The sequence below is a fragment of the Heterocephalus glaber genome, unplaced genomic scaffold, assembly GCF_053883595.1.
Source record: "Heterocephalus glaber isolate CG9 unplaced genomic scaffold, H.glaber_assembly_v1.0 deba00001687, whole genome shotgun sequence".
Lineage (NCBI taxonomy): Eukaryota > Metazoa > Chordata > Mammalia > Rodentia > Bathyergidae > Heterocephalus > Heterocephalus glaber.
In genome coordinates this window covers 2,034,531-2,052,231 of record NW_028258412.1, presented here as the reverse complement: position 1 = coordinate 2,052,231, position 17,701 = coordinate 2,034,531, and the positions used below count along the sequence as shown (strand labels likewise).

The 17,701-nt window shown below is 47.1% G+C and overlaps 1 protein-coding gene across 5 annotated transcripts in view; it reads left to right on the top strand.

The window, feature by feature from the left end:
- Nucleotides 1–17,701, top strand: part of Kiaa1671 (KIAA1671 ortholog) — a 190,983-nt gene that overhangs the window by 62,751 nt on the left and 110,531 nt on the right. For 3 of the 5 annotated variants that reach the window (XM_004843333.3, XM_021257137.2, XM_004843332.4), the window contains one exon: nucleotides 8,371–8,505. The exons of the other annotated variants lie outside the window; for them this stretch is intronic. In XM_004843333.3, coding sequence (XP_004843390.2) covers nucleotides 8,371–8,505 — 135 coding nt within the window. The remainder of the gene's footprint in view (nucleotides 1–8,370; nucleotides 8,506–17,701) is intronic. 5 annotated transcript variants of the gene reach the window in all.

Here is a 17,701-nt window from a genome sequence, read left to right as displayed (position 1 = left end):
TCCTAAAACTGGATAAAGATAATAGAAGAAAAATGTATGAACATAGATAGAAATTTGTTTAACAAAACAAACTATTAGAAGTCAGATCTGGCAGGATGTGTAAAGTGGTTTTATTATAGGGATGGCAGTGTCGGTTCAGCATTGGAAGATCCAACCCCAAAAGCCATCATTTTAACAGAGGAAAGGAAAAAGCCATATGATCCTGTCATTAGTTGGAGAAAAAGTATCAAAATAAATTCTACAGCTGTTCATGGTAAAAGCTAACAGGAAACTAGAAGTAGAACAGAACCTTCTCAACAGATTAAAGACATGTACTCCGTACTTCCAGCAAAAATACCTTATATGAATGGAGAAGATACAATGCTTTCTCCCTAAGGTGGGGAACAAGGGCAGATATGCCTACTCTTCATTTGTCTATTAAATATAGGCCTAAACGAAAATAATCTGGCAATAAAATGACACAATTAGGATAAGATTGGCAAGGTAGAAGCAAAATCTTTACATGTAGATGAAATGATCATCTACAGAGAAAATACTAAGAAATCTCTAGGAGCCCCTAGAACTTGTATTTGAATTTAGCAGGATTAGAAAACACAAGGTATATATAAAAATTCAGGTCTCTGCATACTTGCTATAAATGAAGAATTGGATATTGAAATTTAAAAGTTATGTAGGAGTACAAAGGACCTAGAAAAGTCAAAAGAAAAAGAAAAAGAAAAAAAACAGTGTTGGAAGACGTTTAGTACTTAATTTTAAGACTTCCTCTAAAGCTACAGTAATCAAGGCAGTGTTTGTGTAAAGAAAGACATATAGATCATTGGAATGAAACAGAGAATCTAGAAATAGAACCAAACATATATGGTCCACTGAGTTTTGAAAGATTATTTAACATTAACATTTTATAGAATATAAACTCAATTCAAGAGCCGAGGAAAAGATAGTGTTTTCAGCAAATGGCACTAGAACACCTGGTATCCGTATATAAAAAAATTAACCTCAACCCTTTATTTCCGTACATAAAAATAACTGGAAAGGATCTATGAACCTAAATATGAAAGCCTCAAACTACAAAACTTTAAGAAGAAATTATAAGGGAAAATGTTTATGAATTTGGGGTAGGCAAGAACTTGCTAGGATACAAAAAACATGATGTGTAAAAGAAAAAAAATTGATAAATGAGATTCCATCAAAATTTAGAACTTTAAATGACATCGTTAAAATGAAAAGTAGTCCTTAAAGAGACCATATTTACAATCCATATAACCTATAACCAGAATATATAAAGAATACTTAGAGCTCATTAATAGACAATCCAATTAAAAAGTAGACATAAAATGATAGCCAGTACAGCAGAAGGAAAGGTGTGCAACTCTAGAATCAGAAAAATACTAATCAGTACAATAACAAGATTGAATTATACACTCATTAGGGAGATGAAGTTAAAAGCTTTAAAAGCCTTGTCATGACTTTTTCTTTTTGTTGGAATCTCCCCATTTGTGTTTAATTTGTCACACCCAACGGATTCATTCTGCTGGGCTTTCTGGGGTTGTGATCCTCATTGTCTTTTCCTAGGATATTGTCTAAAATTTTTTGGAGTGTTGGTTTGGTATTCATGAAGTTCCTAAGGTTCTCTTTATCATGAAAGTATCTTATTTCTCCATCAATTTTGAAAGATAGTATTGTAGGGTACATCAGTCTGGGTTGGAGGCTGTTTTCCTTTAAGGCTTGAAATACATCACTCCAAGCTCTTCTTGCCTTGAGGGCTTGCATTGAGAAGTCTGCTGTGATTCTGATGAGCTTTCTTTTGTATGTAATTTGTTACTTTTCCCTCATTGCTTGTAGAATTTTGTTCTTCTGTTGGGTTTCTGGAATCCTAACTATCATATGCCTACATGTAGGGTTTTTTTTTGATCAAGGCTAGTTGGAGTCCTATATGCCTCACTTATCTGTATGTCAAATTCTTTTCCCCTGCTTGGAAAGTTTTCTGCCATCACTTCTGTGAACAGTTTTTTTTTTAATGTCGTCTGCACTCTCTCCTGTTTCTTCATTGACTCCAGTCAGTCTTATGTTATTCTTCTTTGGATCATCTAGCAGGTGGTGGATTGCTTTCTTGTGGTCCCTTACAATTTTAAAGCAATTTTTCTTTTCCTGGTCACTAATTGCAATCTTATCTTCTATATCTGAAATTCTATCCTCACATTGGTTCATTCTGCTGTGTAGACTTTCATTGGAGTTTTTAATCTCCTGGAAATCTGTTTGCATCTGTTTTATGGATTCCACTTGTTTCCTATGTTGGGATTCCATCATGTCTCTCAGATCCTCCATTTCTTTATCTGTGTCCTCTCTAGATTCATTAATCCTGTCTTGCACTATGGGCACAATCTTTGCTGTTATCTGAGAAATTATTTCTGATTTAATTTTTTTTCAGATCCTCTTTTTTTACCAGTTCAGGGAGTCCAGGTGGTTGAGTATCAGATTGTTCCATCTTGTTTCCCTTTGGGGTTGCTGTAGGTGATCTGGAAGTCTGTTTTTGAGGCTTGTTTACATGTCTTCTCATTTCCAGGGTGGTGGGGAGGTTTTGCTGCTGGCGCCCACACGACTCACCTCCTCTGCCCTAGGTGGAATGGCGGTGGGGAGCCTCCTCCTGGGTGCTGGGATTGGCTTGCCTCCTCCGCCCTTGGAGCAGTGGAATGGTGGTGGGGGAGCCTCCTCCTGGGCGCCTGGACTGGCCCACCCCCTCTGCCCTTGGAGCGGTGGAATGACAGCCCATATTTGCTTCTTGATCTATAATAACACCAACCAAACAAGCAAACAAACAAAAAAGTAAACAATACAGAAGTACAAAATGTTGGCTGTTAAAAATTCAACCCACTTCATTTATATTACTAGTTTCTCTTAGTTCATTGAAAAGAAAGCTTTGTGCTATTATGTTTCCTCTTTGTAAGAGAAAATCTTTTTTGAAGATAATGATGTCCAGTATATTACCTGTTAGTCCCTTATTATTTTGTTATGAAATTTTGTTTTATCTTTTCATAAAATAGAACTTTAAAAAATTTAATCCTTATAGAAGTATAGAAAATAATTATGAATCCAATGTTAGGATTCTGATGCTCTTTGGGAGTGTCCTATATCCCATAGTCACTTATCAATCATATATATAAATATAATTGTCATAATTTTTTTCCTGTGAGGCTAGCAAATACCTGGTAAAATTCAAAATATCACAGAAATATGACAGAAAGAAAACTTCCCCCAGTGGAAGAGAGGTGTGTAGATTGGGGAGACCCCTCCGGGCTCATCAGTGGTTCTCAGCCATGGGCAATTTAGGACACATTTAGCTATGTCCAGGAACATTTTGTTGTTGTTGTTGTTGTCACAACCAGGAAAGAGGCTGCCACTGGCATCTCCTGGGTAGGAGCCAAGAAGCTATTCAGTGTCCCACAGTGCACAAGACAGTCCCCACCACAAAGGATGATCCAGCCTCAAATCTCCACAGCTTAGAGGTTGAGGAGCTTGTTCCAGACCTATGTCTGGAACACATATCTGGAAGACAATGATCTACAGAAAATCTTGCAACTCTCCTATTCATGAGCCCCCAAAAGAGTATAATTGATTAAAGTGTTCTCTCTCTCTCCCTCCCTCCCTTTCTCTTTTTTGCTTAACAAACATTTATTGAAACTTTCTCCCAGGCCCTATTATATTGTTTCATTTACTTTAATTACTTGCTTTTATTTAAAAAGAGTGTTTTCACAGGCTCCAAAAATACTTAAAAGGTATAGAAAAAAGAATCCCTCAATACCACCCCCTTTCCATCCTTACATTCCTCCCCACCCCATAATTATTCTTGTCTTGGTTCAAATTCTTTTAGGGTTTCTTTCTGAAACCACAAGCAAATATGAATACATATTCTTATTTTTGCCTCCCTTTTCCCTGAGAGAGAGAATTTTGTCCAAGTGGCTGAAACTTGGGTTGCAGATGGAGGACCACCATGAATCCTAAATGCTACCAGTGCCTGGGCCTCATCCTCAGCCAATTAGCTCAGACTCTCTGGGGCAGCTTTGTCTTCATCACTTTTGGAAGCTCCTCAGAGGATTCTCTGCTAAAGCCACAGATTTTCCATTTGCTTTTTTTCATGCTGTGCATTTTTGGGAGTTTGGGGATTCAGCCCACGGAGAACATCTTTGCTCTTTCTGGTTGCTTGTAGATGTAGCACAGTTTATTTGGTGGATGATATTGGGACCTTTTGTTATTACAGACCATGTACAGTTGCTCCCTGACTTATGATGGTTTGACTTAGTCTTTCAGCCCTGTGATGGTATGAAAGGGATACTACTGAGTAGAAACTATAGGTAGAGTTTGGAATTTTGATCTTTTCCCAGGCTAGTGATATGCGGGGTGCTTCTCTCCTGTGATACTGAGCTGTGGCAGTGACTTGGGCCTTAAGTCAGTCCTGATCACAAGGGGAAACAGCTGATGTTCTGCAGTGGGCTGCCTTGCTGAGCTAGGATGTTCATTAGGTCAAGTGTGTTCAGTGCATTTCCCACTAAGGATATTTGCAACTCACGATGCGTTTATCAGGATGTAGCCCTGTTGTGAATTGAGGAGCATCTGTATGTACATAATTTTGCACACCTGTTTTACCTTAACTGTGAGTGAAGAATGGGAATTGTGCATCTGAGCATGGTGGTAATTGCCAATGTTCCCTGCAGCAGGACTACATCTGTTCCCCTCACCTGGTATGTGCTCGAGGGCCCATTTCAAACCCCCATCCTCACTCATTGTCTCAGATTTTTAGATTTCATTCCCTCATGAGTACCCTCACCTTGAAGCATGGTTTTAGTTTACTTATTCCTGCTGTGAGTGAGGGGCCTCTTGGCAGGCATGTGAGGTCATTTGTGTTGCCTTGCTATAACTCGCTTAGGTTCCCCTGGCCTTTCTTTTGGATGGTTGGTCCTTTCTACATTGATTTCGTTTTTTCTTTTCTTTTTTTTTTTTTTTTTGGTACCAGGGATTGAACTTGGGACCTTGCACTTGCAAGGCAGGCGCCGGAACCACTGAGCTAAATCCCCGGCCCCTCTCCATCGATTTCTTAGAGCTCTTTATTAGCCAACGAACCCTTTGCACTTATATGCTTGATTTCTTCCTGAACATATCCCTGGACTGCATATTGGGAAGATCTAGGATTGAACTCTGGACCATCCCCCTGACTCCTCTGAGCCTCCTTGCCTGATTCCTGGACTTGTTGGACATTTATTGTGGATTGATGGTCAAGCCTATGTCAGAACACAGGTCCTGGTGTGAAGGAGGGGTGAGGAATTCAGAGAGAAACTCTTTGGGTCTGACCTCCTGTCCTCCATTCATTTAATGCATTTAATAAAGCCGTGAACCTTTCACAGGGCCCTGTTTGGGGTTCTGGGGCTACTGAGAGAGACCTCGGTGTGGACCTGTCTAATCACGAGCTGTGAGGAAACCACTACCCATGTGGTTAAATGGAATAATGATTAAAAATTAAAGTCTTGCATTACCCTGGCCACATTTAGGAACTCAAAATCCGTGTATGCCTCTTGGTGACTGTGGGACCTGCAGATGCTGAATATTTCCACATTCTAGTGGCTGGCACTGAGCTACAGGGGCAGGAAGGTGGGCCTTGTGCCAGTGAGTGAGTGAGTTCATCCAGAGAGGGGGAAGTTCTGGGGAGATGGGAAAAGAAGGTGACAGAGATCAGGGTAGGGGCCTGAAAGGAGCCACTGGGTGCTGGAAGGGACCCCAGGTGCCAGCCAGGCCAAGATCAGAGGGAGGAGGCGGGATCAGGAAGTAGAGACACGCTAGTATGGGGATGAGCTTGTCTTGTGAACACTTGAGGGACCTCAGTGGGCATGGGGTGGGGGCCCAGCCGAGATGGAGGGGCCTGAGCATAAGCCCTGTTTGAGGTCACTGGAGCCACTGAAGGGTTCTGGTTCCGAGCCTGATTGTCACCGTCTGTCTGTGTCATAGAGAGACACTCTCCATCCCCTCAGGCTGCTCCCTGTGGATGAGGGCTGAGGATGGAGGCAGGGAGACCAGCCGGGGGGAGGCTGCTATGGTTCTCAAGGAGGGGCCAGGCTCATGCCGGACGGTGAGTGTGGAGGTGGAGAGAAGAGAAAGTCTTGGCGTGTGTTGTTATTTGTGCTTTGTTGAGGTTTCACGGACTTCTGGGACAGTTTGCCCCTCTAAAGTGTGCAGCTTGGTGATCTTGGGCATATTCACCCTGTCATGCAGCCGCCATTGCTCTCATTGTTAGAATACCATTATCACCCTGGAAGGTCTCTTGCCATCAAGCCCTCCTCACATTCCTCCCTTGCCCTCCAGTCCTGGAAACCAGCTGTTTGTTCTCCTGTCTCTGGGGATTTGCCTATTTTGGACCTGCTCATAAATGGGGTCATGCCACATATGGTCCTCTGGGACCAGCTACTCTCACTTAGCAGTGTTGCCCAGCTTCATCCACATAGTAGCATCTATGAGAACTTGGTTTGTTTCATGGATGGTAATACTCCGTTGCATGGGTAGACTGTGGTTTAGCTCTCCTTTTGTTGATGGACATACAGGTTGTTTTCTACTTTTGACTTCTGTGAATACTGCTGCCATGACGTTCATGGGTAAGTTTTTGTGTGGACTGATGTTTTTATGTGGATATGTGCCTAGGAGCGGAGTTCCTGGGTCATATGTTCACTTTGGGTTTCACTTCTGAGGAAGGACCACACTGTCTCCAAAGCAGCTGCAACATTTTAGTTCCCATCCACAACAGACAGAGGTTCTAGCCTCTCCACATCCCCATCAACACTTTCATCATTTTGTTTTTTATTGTAGCCATCCTAGTGGATGGGTGTGAAGTAGTATTTCATGGTGGTTTTGAGTTGCATTTCCCTTGTGGCTAATGGTGTCAAATAATCTTTTCATATTCTTATTGACCATTTGTATAGGTTTTCTGGAGTAATGCCTTTTCAAATGCTCTGTCTTTATTATTGGGTTGCCATTGCTCTTTGTATATTCTGGATACAAGTGTATTCTGAATCCAGGATTTATGATTTGGAGAAATGCTCTCCCATTTTGTGGGTTGTCTTTCTAATCTCTTCAAGATGTCCTTTAAGGCACAAAAGTTTTTCATTTTGGTAAAGTCCATTTTATCTATTTTTTCTTTTTTTGTTTGTGATTTTGGTGTCATAACTAAGATACTGTTGCCTAATCTGGGGTCATGAAAATTTATGCCTGAGTTTTCTTTCTTTTAACAGTTTCCTAGTTTTAGCTCTTTCATTTAGATCTTGATCTCTTTTGAGTCAGTGTTTGCATAGAGTGTGGGTTTACAGATATTCTGAAGGTAGAACTCAGCTTTGGTGATAGGGTGGGAAGAGGAAGAGAGTGGAGGAGACCCAGGGGCCTCAGCCTGCCCCTGGGAGATGGGCAAGGTGGAAGAGGGGCAGTTTGGGGAGGAGGAGTACAGGGGCTAGTTCTGGCTATGGAGCTGAGACAGGGTGTGAGTGCAATTGGGATGTAGGCGGGATTTCCTTAAAACCGGAGTGGGGCTGCCTTGAAGAGTGATCCCAGAGAGAATGACATAGCCTAGAAGAGAAGGCCCTGTGGCTGGCCCGGGGTAGGCAGGTAAGCTGAGAAGGAGCAGCCAAGGAAGAAGGAGGAAAACTGAAGAGTCTTCATAAGGGATCAGAAAGAGGCTGTGAGGAAGGGGATGCTGTGTGTTCCGAAGCAGGTGCCTCCCCTCTCTGGGCAGAGTGTGAGGCATGTGAAATAAAAATGTTGGAGGCCTATGTTTACGAGCCTGTGACTGTTTCCCCAATTAACAGCTAACTGATGTTTTATTTCAGAGTAGATGTTCTGGTGGTATCATCCCATTCTCGCACCACTTTTCTCTATGTGTGAGTGTGCTCGTGTGTTTGGATGCGAGGAATGTTTAAAGTGAGATCACCAAGAGTTACCACTGGCAGTGACGAGGCTGGCTGACATTCACTGAGGCCCTGCACTGCAGGGTGAATGGCCCGGAGCCCAAGTGCACTCCTGCCCCCTGGTGGCTGGAACATGTCACTCAGTTCTGTGCATTGTTCCAGTGTGGGTCTCCCATCCTAGAAGCTGGCTGCTGTTACTATGCTCCGTCCCCAGATGGCTGAGGCTCCAAGAGGTTTAGGCACTCACTCGGGTCACATAGTTATTAAGTGACTGGGGCTGGGCCACTTGAGCCCAGATCTGCTGCCTTCGATCATTCATTTGGGGGAAATTTCCACTTTGTCCAATGTTGAGAGAGAATAGACTCTCAACGTGACGTCCTTCTCCTATGACTAGGAAAGCCCCCAGTAAAGTTCTTTCCTGGTGTTCTGTGTCTAGGTGACATCGCGAGACCTGGAGCGAGGGGATGCCCGCCAGTATAATGAGCAGCTGCCCAGGGAGCCGACACCATTGTCCTCAGGCACCCAAAGAAGTCACAGCTTTTGTAAAGACAAGAGAAGTGGGCCCTGTGCGGTGAGTGACACTGGCATAATCGCAGAGGAGTGCGCAGGTGGTGCTGGTTCTGGCATGCTGCTGTGACGGTGTCCTCAGAGGGTCAAGGCTGGAGGTGGAGGGTGGGCGGTCGGTGTCTGAGAATCCGACGTCTCCTGGCTGGCTTTGCTGGTTTGTTTGTTTTTTGTTTTTTTGGTACTGGGGATCGAACTTGGGTCCTTGCACTTTCAAGGCAGGCGGCGGAACCACTGAGCTAAATCCCTGGTCCCAGCTTTGCTGGTTTGTGATGTGGAGGGCATTTGGTGGCTTTGCTCGGGAAACTGTGTCAGCTCTTGGGTTTGTTGCACAATGTGGAGAGGTGATCCCAGCTGCCTGGCGTGGAATGGTTGAGAGGGTGTGTGCTTGGGTCCAGAGGCTCTGGGCTCAAATCCCAGAACTGTCTCTTAGCCTCTTTGAGATTTTTGAGCACCGTCCTTAATTTCTCTGCACTAGATTCGGCAGATGAGGAATGGGACCTCGATTCCTCTGTAGCTGTTTTCAGTAGGGTTGTGCGTAAGGCTCAGCACACAGTAACACCTATAACTGACAGCCTTGGTGAGGAGCGGAGGCTGCAGAAAGTTGGTTCTGGAGCCAGAGTGCTTGGTTCAAATCCTGGAGCTGTGTACATTCCTGTGTGACCTAGAACAGGCTCCTGGCCTCCGTTTCCTTTTCTGTATAGTGGGAGTAATAGTAGTATCCACGTCCCAGGGGCTCGGATGAGATCCTGCATGGTGAACCTTGAAGGGTCCTGAGCAGGTATCTGACACTTCCGCCTCATCGTGAGCACAGTCGTTGCTCTTATTGTTCTCTTGTTGTCTCCAAGGCTCCATTTGGCTCCTGTGTGGCTCTGTGTCCTCGAGCCAGCCTGACCTCTGTCTCAGGCTGCCTTCTCTCTGTGGAAGGATCTGGGGGAATGAGCAGCAGGTCCCTGGGGAAGCTGTTCCCCTGGAGCCTCCATGTATCCAGGCGAGGTCCAGGCCTCACAGCCTCTGATGATTTTCTTCAGATCTTTCTAGTGCCATGATTCTTGGCGATCTGCTGAGTTCCACACTTGCTCTCAAGTCTGTTCTGGGCTGCTGGCCCCATGCAGAGGTCCGAGAGAGGAGGTTTTTGAGTAAGGTGACGTGGGTCCTGCCCACAAGGGTCTTTTGGGCTGCACAGGTATCAGGCTGATCTCGTGTGCTGGAGACGTAGGATCCTTCCTGCATTTATGTCCTAGGTCTGTCCCTCCCAGCTTTAGCCATGGATAAGACATCTCCCTCCCCTAAGCCTGGTTTCCTCCTCCACAGAATGGGGTGAAGATGGCATTGGCAGGCCTCATGCTAGGACACGGTATCGAATGGGCTGGGGCAACAGGGTTCAGGAGGAACTCGGACCTCCAACTTGGACCTTCACTGAGCAGCCCCAGAAGTTTCCTCAGGTGTCCGCATCCCAGCCACAGCCCCACACATGTTTGAAACCTGCCTGGGTTTTGCTGAATGTTCCCTTTTTCTGATTTCATCCTTACCTTCTCTCTCCTCCCACTCAGGGGCTGTACCTTGGCCCAGTTGTACATGAATGTGTGTATGTCTCTGTGTGTGTTTATGTGTATGTGTGTCTGTGTGTAGAGAGGAAAAAGAGGAGACAGAGAGCAGGTTATGGGGAGAGACACATTTAAAGTCGGTCTGTTTGTAGTCCCTGCTTGCTGGAGTCCTTCCTGGTGGCTGACTCTTCCTCTTTTACTTTGTCATTGAGGAGCTCTTGTCCTTGGAGTCCCCGGGCAGCTTGCCTTGGCTTCCTCTTTCTGCTGGAGGCCCCTGATCAAGCTGCTTCCTGATTTCCTCTCCTTTGGAGGAGGGTGGTTGGGGACTCTGCCTAGCTAGACAGGATAGGGGCCTCAAACCCTATTTTCCTGTTCTTGGGACTCAGGCCGGCCCAGACAGAGCCAGCACAGGGGGTGGAATTGTCATCTCCCCTCGTCTTGTGCCCGCCCAGCCACCTGGAGGGACCTAGGCATGGGGCTCTTGAGGCTGAGGGAAGTAGGTTCAGAATCCAGTCTGTCACTTTGTGACCTTGGGCGAGCAACGCCACAGAAGTCACTGGGCCTCAGTGTTTCTCGCTGTGATATGAAGATGGTCCTCTCTGACTCAGGAGTGCGTCTGTAAGCAGGAATAGATCACCCAGCACACAGTGAATTCCCAATCGATGGCTCAGCGGCAGTGGTGGCGTCTCTCCTTCTCACTCCCTTCCTTCTTTCCCCGTCCCCTCCTTCTCTTCTGCTCTCCCTTCCCCACTCCCCCTCGCGCTCTGCTTCTCTCCCCCTCTTCTGCTCCTCACCCTTTTTTTCCTCACTTGTTCAACTTTCTCTGTGTAAATGAGCAAACTGAGGCCTTGATTAGAGAGAGGGCTCAAGTGGCTAGGGTGACCTGCCAGCCGAGGATTGGGGTTCTGAGCTGGTCATTCCCGCACTTTGTACCTCCTGGCTGGGGGGACTGTGATCAACATTTTCTGCAGTGAGTTTTCTGTGCTTACTTTGATGAAAGACTTCGTGCAGTTTCTTTCCTTAGTACTTGGGCTCGTGTTTCAGGCTTTGTCGGTCCCCACTCCAGTGCCACTTGGAGAGTATGACTCCCATTTTGCACAGGAGCATAGTGAGGTGCAGAGGGGCTAAGCCACTTGCCCAAGGCCACAGGGCTAGCTGCAGAGGGAGCTGGAGGGGACTGGGGCTGTCCTGCTGGCTTCCAGCCATGGACTAGGGCCCCTGCTGTCGGAGACGGTGCCGTGGCCCACTGCCAGCCCCCTCTCCCCTTGGGCCTGCAGCACTCAGTGCAGTAGCTCCTGGAGAAAATAGGACACCTGAGCCCTGGAACTCCTTGGGGGCTGGGAACAGGATACTTGTTCAGCCCAGGGTGGTCGACAGCTGTTCTGCTGCTGCCATGCTCCAAAGGCTGCCTGGGACCTGCTAGGCCGATGCCCTGTGCTTGCAAAGCCTGTCCAGTCCCGGTGACCTATAGGCTGTTCAGCGCCTGAGCAAGAGACCAGGTGCTGGCCCTGCCACTCAGGGAGGTCCTGACATGAGTTACCCCTTGGGCACCATGAGGAGTAACGGGGATGATAAGGCCTAGCAGAGCACCCAGGTGAGGTGAGCCTGGCCCCGTTAGGTCCCTCTCCTAGGTCCTGGTCTAGAATCCATGCTCTTAGCCATCTGAGGACCTTCCCACTCCCCTACCCTGTAGGGTGGCCAGAGGCGGAGCTGACACCATGCTATGCCGGTGAGCACCAGCACAGGGGCTGGCACTGGAGCTGGCAGTGCACATCCCTTGTTGGCCTTGCCTTGTTACTCCCTGCTGCTGGGTGTTTCCCTGCATTTTTCTTGAGGAGCTGATTGGAAAGCAAGGCACCCCAGTCCTCAAAATTTTTCTGTGGTTGAGGAAACAGGGGCCTGGGCCACTTGCCCAAGGTCCTGTGATGGGAGCCAGCAGGAATTGAGCCTTCCACCCTCACCAGTGATTGGTTCTTCCTGTTCCCCATTCCTTTCAGGGACCTCTGGCCAGTCCTTCCCCACCTAGGGCATGGTGCCTTTTGCTCCCCATCCTGTGAGCTTTGGTCTCCCTGTTGATTTGACAAGGACACTAGAGCTTGGTGACTCAGCTGTAGACTCCGACCTTGGGCCTCGATTTACCCTGGAGAGCTCTCCAGTGACCCTGAGGGTAGATTTGTCAGCTGTGCTGTTCCCATGATAGGGCAGAAGGTAGAGCTGGGGTGACCTCAATAATTGTCTCCCAACTACCCAAACGCATCAGGTGGCATTTGCTGGCTCAGGGAGCCATGAGTCTGCTGCTTTGTGGGGCTACTATGTGCTGGCCCTGCATGAGAGGGTGCTAGAGTCTCCCTCACCTCCTGCAGGCCACAGTCCAGGGGCCTGAAGATACCTAGGGAGGCACGGTGAAGGGGGAGGAGAGGGAGGCATTTGGGTGGAGCCCAGCATGAACAAGTTGTGGCCCTGGGTGGTGCTCTGTGGACGACCAGTTTGACTCAAGTAGAGCATTGGGGGTTTCAGTCTTTCCTTTGCCAAATATTTGTCTGTGTGTGCTAGGTGCTCTACCAGGCGATGGGTCACAGTTATGACTAAGACAGAAAATATGAAGTGGCACCATGGAGTGTGCTTTACCCACGTTCACAGGCTCAGGTCCACAGTCTCTTAGCATTGGGGGAACACATCTCCATTTGGAGAGGTTCCCAGAGATGGGGACCCTTGTATTTAGTCTGAAGGACAAACAGGTGTTTGCCCCATGGTTGTGGTCTGGGAGGAAGTGCTTTGCCCCATAGAGAGAACAGCTTGGGCCAAGGTTCAAAGCCAGGAAACCTAGACAGCAGACATAATCCAGAGTCCACAGGTGTTCTGGAGTCCCTATTAGACTTTCATTCAATGATTGTGGCTGGAACTACCAGTGGTATTTTCATGTAGAGCTGAGACTTTGCCACCTCTCTTGCTGATGAGACTGTCGCCCTTGCTTTCAGGGGTAGTCCTAATCTGTCATCATGCCACCATCTTTGTACCTAGGATTGGCCTGGGCAATTGTTGGAAAATTTCAGAGCATTTGGGTCCTGATGTTTTCATTGTCATTATTAGAAAATGGGGGGAGCAGTGTTTGGATTCTGATGACAACAGTGGCAATTCTTGTGAGTGTCATCAACCTGAGATGAGAGGGACCTTGCAGTGATTAAAAATCAAGATGTAAATAGAGATGGGATAGTCTCTTATTTGCCTAAGATGTGGATTCTCCTCCCCACAATGTATGGCTTGGTATGGCCACATCTGACATTGGGCACCTGTCCTTGTCATAATGAATTGAGTGCACATGAGAAATGCGGCTCACAGGATTAAACTGAAGGGGCTGATTGACTCACACATAAGATGTCCAGAGGTAAACATGCTCGTGGGCTTTCCTTCGTGCTTCCTGCCTCAGGGGGCCGGGATGGCTGCCACTCTGCCAGGCACTAGAGTGACTTTTAGGCAGGAAGAAGTGTGCCCCCTGAGTCTGCCTTTTAAATCAGGAAAGCAAAAACTTTCCCCTAAACATCCTCCAGAAGCTAGGAAAATCAATATCCAGCCTGTGCCATGGAAGTTGGCTGAGCTGGAAATGGCCCCTTGTCATGTTACAGGTAGCATTGTTTACTGCCCAGCATGGGAGACATGGGGATTGTCAGATCCTTGACAAAGGAGGACCAAGTCAGGATATGGGGCCATGAGAAGTTTTATTCTCTTGATAGTGTTCTTTGGGTACACAAAGGTTTGTAGTACTGATGAAGTCCAATTTATATATCTATTTTTTCTTTTGTTGCCTGGAAACTTTTTCAAACTGACATGTCCTATGCATACAGGAAAGAGTGCGTGTCCCAGGCCAAATAGCCTGGGTTTGAATCCCACCTGTGTCACTTACCAGTGGAGGCCTTGAGTGGTTTTGCATCTCTGTGCCTTAATTTCCCAGTCTGTAAAATGGGGATGATAATAGAATCGGTTGTTAGCACTGCAGTGAGGATAGGTGAGTTCATGTGTGTAATGAACTATGAATAGTGTTTGGCATCTAGTAGGCACTTTATTGGCATTTGTTCTTATTGCTTTGCCTATATACTAGATAGTAAGTCTGTACAGATACGGTACCCAAGATTACCCCATTCTCCTGTCTTATCCTCACAAAGTCTTCAGTGTCCCCATGTTGTAGGTGACAAAACAGGCCTGGAGCCCTTATGACACCTGCTGACTGGCATTTTTTTGCTCATGGACCTTGCCCTGAGGTGCAAGGACAACGGTCATTTTAGAGATTCTTTTTTTCCCAGGACTGGGGATTGAACCCTGGGCTTTCACACTGAGCTACATCCCAGGCATTTTTTATTTTTTGAGATAGGTCTCACTAAGTTGCCTAAATAGGACTCAAACTTGTGATCATTCTGCCTCAGCCTCCCAGAGTGCTGGGATTACAGGCATGCACCACTGTGCCTGGCTTTATTTTAGCGATTCTGAACTTGAGGCTCAGAGGAGAGGTGACTGGCTCAGGGGTGCACAGTGAAGAAGCAGTGCTGATTGGATTGAATCCTGGCCTGTGGGCTCATTCCTTGCCATGGGAAGGGGAAAGGGCTTCTTTGGGAACAGGATCTGTAGGTGGAGGAAGGATGCCATCCTGCCAGGCTGGATTCCAGTTTCAGCAGCACCACTCAGTTCCTGGGACTCAAAGCTCCTGGACACTGAGGCCATGGAAGGCTCTCAGCTGGGTACCAGCAGAGACCAGCGGATGAACGACCTGGATACCTGCTCCCCTTGCAAAGCCTCCCTGGGGGTGCTGCAGAACATCGTGGTGTGCGCGCCCCCTTGCGGAGCTTCTGAGATTGCGAGTCCTGGACCCCCTCATCTGGCAGGAGACCCAGGGGGTGAGGTCACATACCCGGTGAGCTGCCCAACATCCTTTCTGGAAACCCGATCAGACAATGTGGAGCTGATGGAGTGCTGAGGAGGGCGGGGTGCTGGGGATGCTATCCTCTTAGTAACCTGGAGTTAACCAGGAGGGGTTACAGACAAGAGGTGGAGAGAGGCGTGGGAAATGGTGCGCTCTGTTTTCAGATAATCGAAGAAACCCTCTCTGCACTGCCTCTTACTAACCAAAGCTCACAGTTTATTTGGTTTTCCTTAGATTCCCTCTGATGTCTATTTTGTGTTCTGAGATGCCATCTAAGCTATAGTCCCAGCCTTTATCCTATGGGACTCCTGCTCAGGGACCTGGAGGGTGCCCTTCTTCTGGGATCTGATTGGGCCTCAGTATTTTGGGGGATCTTCAAGTGATGCTGTACAATGTGGGAGGCACTGTTCTGGGGCTTTAATTTGTGTCAGTTGAGGTGGTGAGGGGCTGTTTGCGAAACAAGTTAGTATCCCAGAAAGTGGAGATGTAAAGAGTGGAGATGTATGGTTTAGCAGTGACCTAGTGTTAGAGGGAATCACTCCATATTGCTGCAATAACCACTGTGCATTGTGGTTATGGGTTCTGCAGGACAGGAAATCAAGCTCTACAGGAAGCCCTGAACAGCAGGGGCTAGAGTCATGGGGCTTCTCTACTTCCATCTGGTACCTGGGCTGGAGGATCTGAAGGCTGTGCCCATCTGGCACTGTTGCCTAGAGCACCTGACAGGAGGCCTCTTTGCTGTGTCTCTCAACTCAGATGCCAGTCCTCACAGGCCTTCTCTGATGCCATGTCCGCAGAAGGACCCAGCCCTGTCATTTTCTCCCCTTGCCCAGTGTCTGCCCGCCCTATCATAACAGAGGTCTGAGAGGCAGGAGGTGCTGAGCACAGTAGCCTGCACATAGTTGTCACATGGCTTGTGTTTGTGGAATGGATAAGGGGAGTCTTATTCACCACCTAAAATGTCTACTGCAGGCTTTTAGTTTATTCAAGATGGATCACAGTTGGTTTTACATTTCCATTATTCTTTGTGTTAGTCTGTTTGCCTCTAACAAAGTACCATACTCTGTTGTAAACAACAGGCATTAATTTCTTGTAGTTGTGGACAGTGGGAGTTCAAGGTCAGGGTGCTGGCATGGTTGGGCTCTGGTGAGGGCCCACTTCTGGGTTGCAGCCTGATGCTTTCTCATTGAGTCCTCTCATGGTGGAAACAGAGTCAGGGCATGTACTGGGTTTCTTTTATAAGGGACCTAATCCTGTGGAGAGGGTTCTACCTCATGACCTAATTGTTTCCTGAAGGTCTCACCTCCTAATCCCATCATCACATTGGAGTTAGGGGTTCATCATGAATTTTGGGGGGGAACACAAACACTCAGTTGATTTCACCTCCCAAAGAAGACAGGTATCCCTTAGTGATCACCCTCACCCTCCCTCATCAGTGCTATTTCTCAGCCCCTTCTGAGTGTGCCAGGCATGGTGCTAACTGAGCTCTGACAATAACTCCATGAGGCAGGAGCTGTCCTGTTCTCGATTCCCAGATGAAAAGCTGAGCCCACAAGAGGTGAGGTCCCTTTCCACTGTCACTCAGCTCAGAGGTGGTGGAGCTGGGATTTTAACCCACATACAGCCCATGCATTGAGGCTCAAACAGGAATTTAGTGGTTCCCAAACTCCAGTCACTCTTGCACATCTCAACCCTATTCATGTACCTCTCAGACTGTGATTGTTTTCTTTGAACTTGACTCATTTTTTAAAATATCCTCCTTTTTGAGATATAATTAACATACTGTACAATTTGTCCATTGAAAACATGCATTTCAACAGTTTTTAGCATTCATAGAGTTGTGCAGCCATTAGCAGGATCAGTCTTAGAAATCACCCCAGAAAGAAACCCTGTGCCCATCTGTTGGCTCCTAGTACCCTTTTCCTTCCAGGCCCCTGGCGGCCATGAATCTGAATATTCCATACACATGGAATCAGCCAACGTGTAGCATTTCATGACTGGCCTCTCTGGGTTGGAATAATGTTTGTCCGTGTAGTAGCATGAATCAATACCTTATTCCTTTGTGTGGCTGAATCATACCACTTGTACTTCATTCATTTCATTTGTCAGTCTGTGGACATGTGAGTTGTATCCTCTTTTTGACAGCTCCTCAACCGTTTTTATGAACCCAGTTCCCTGCTTTAATTTCTTCACAACTCTAACCTGGATCTGCATTTATTATTTATTATTATTTGTTTGCTGATTTGCTGCCTTTCGGCTCCCTCCTCCTCCTCCCAAACCAGAATTGCAGGATTGCAGAGCACTTGACTCTCTTTATCATCCAGGATGGAGCTGTCAGTGCAGAGTTGATGTACCACAAATACTCCGTGAATGAATGAGTGGGTGAGTCAGCAGCCAGGCAGAGGAGACGGATGTGTGCACGAATCACCCACCTAATGGAGGGGTGTGATTCATTCCTTCTTCCCTGGCTTGGCTCAAGCTTCAAGTTCTGCTGGGTTTGGACAGGCAAGTAGTTTGACCAGGTGGAGGCAGGAGGGCCAACCCTGCAGAGGGACCATCCTGAGAAGAGCTGGGGTCTAGGCAGTTTGTGTTATCACTGTGACTTGTCTTTGCCCAGAGTCCCTTCGTGGTGACCCCCAAGAGCCACCCCATTGCCTAGCAGAGAGGAGGACTCAGAAGTCAGTGGAGAGTTTAGTGGCGTGCACAAAGTCCATCTCCAAACTGGCTCAGATGTCCCTGATGCG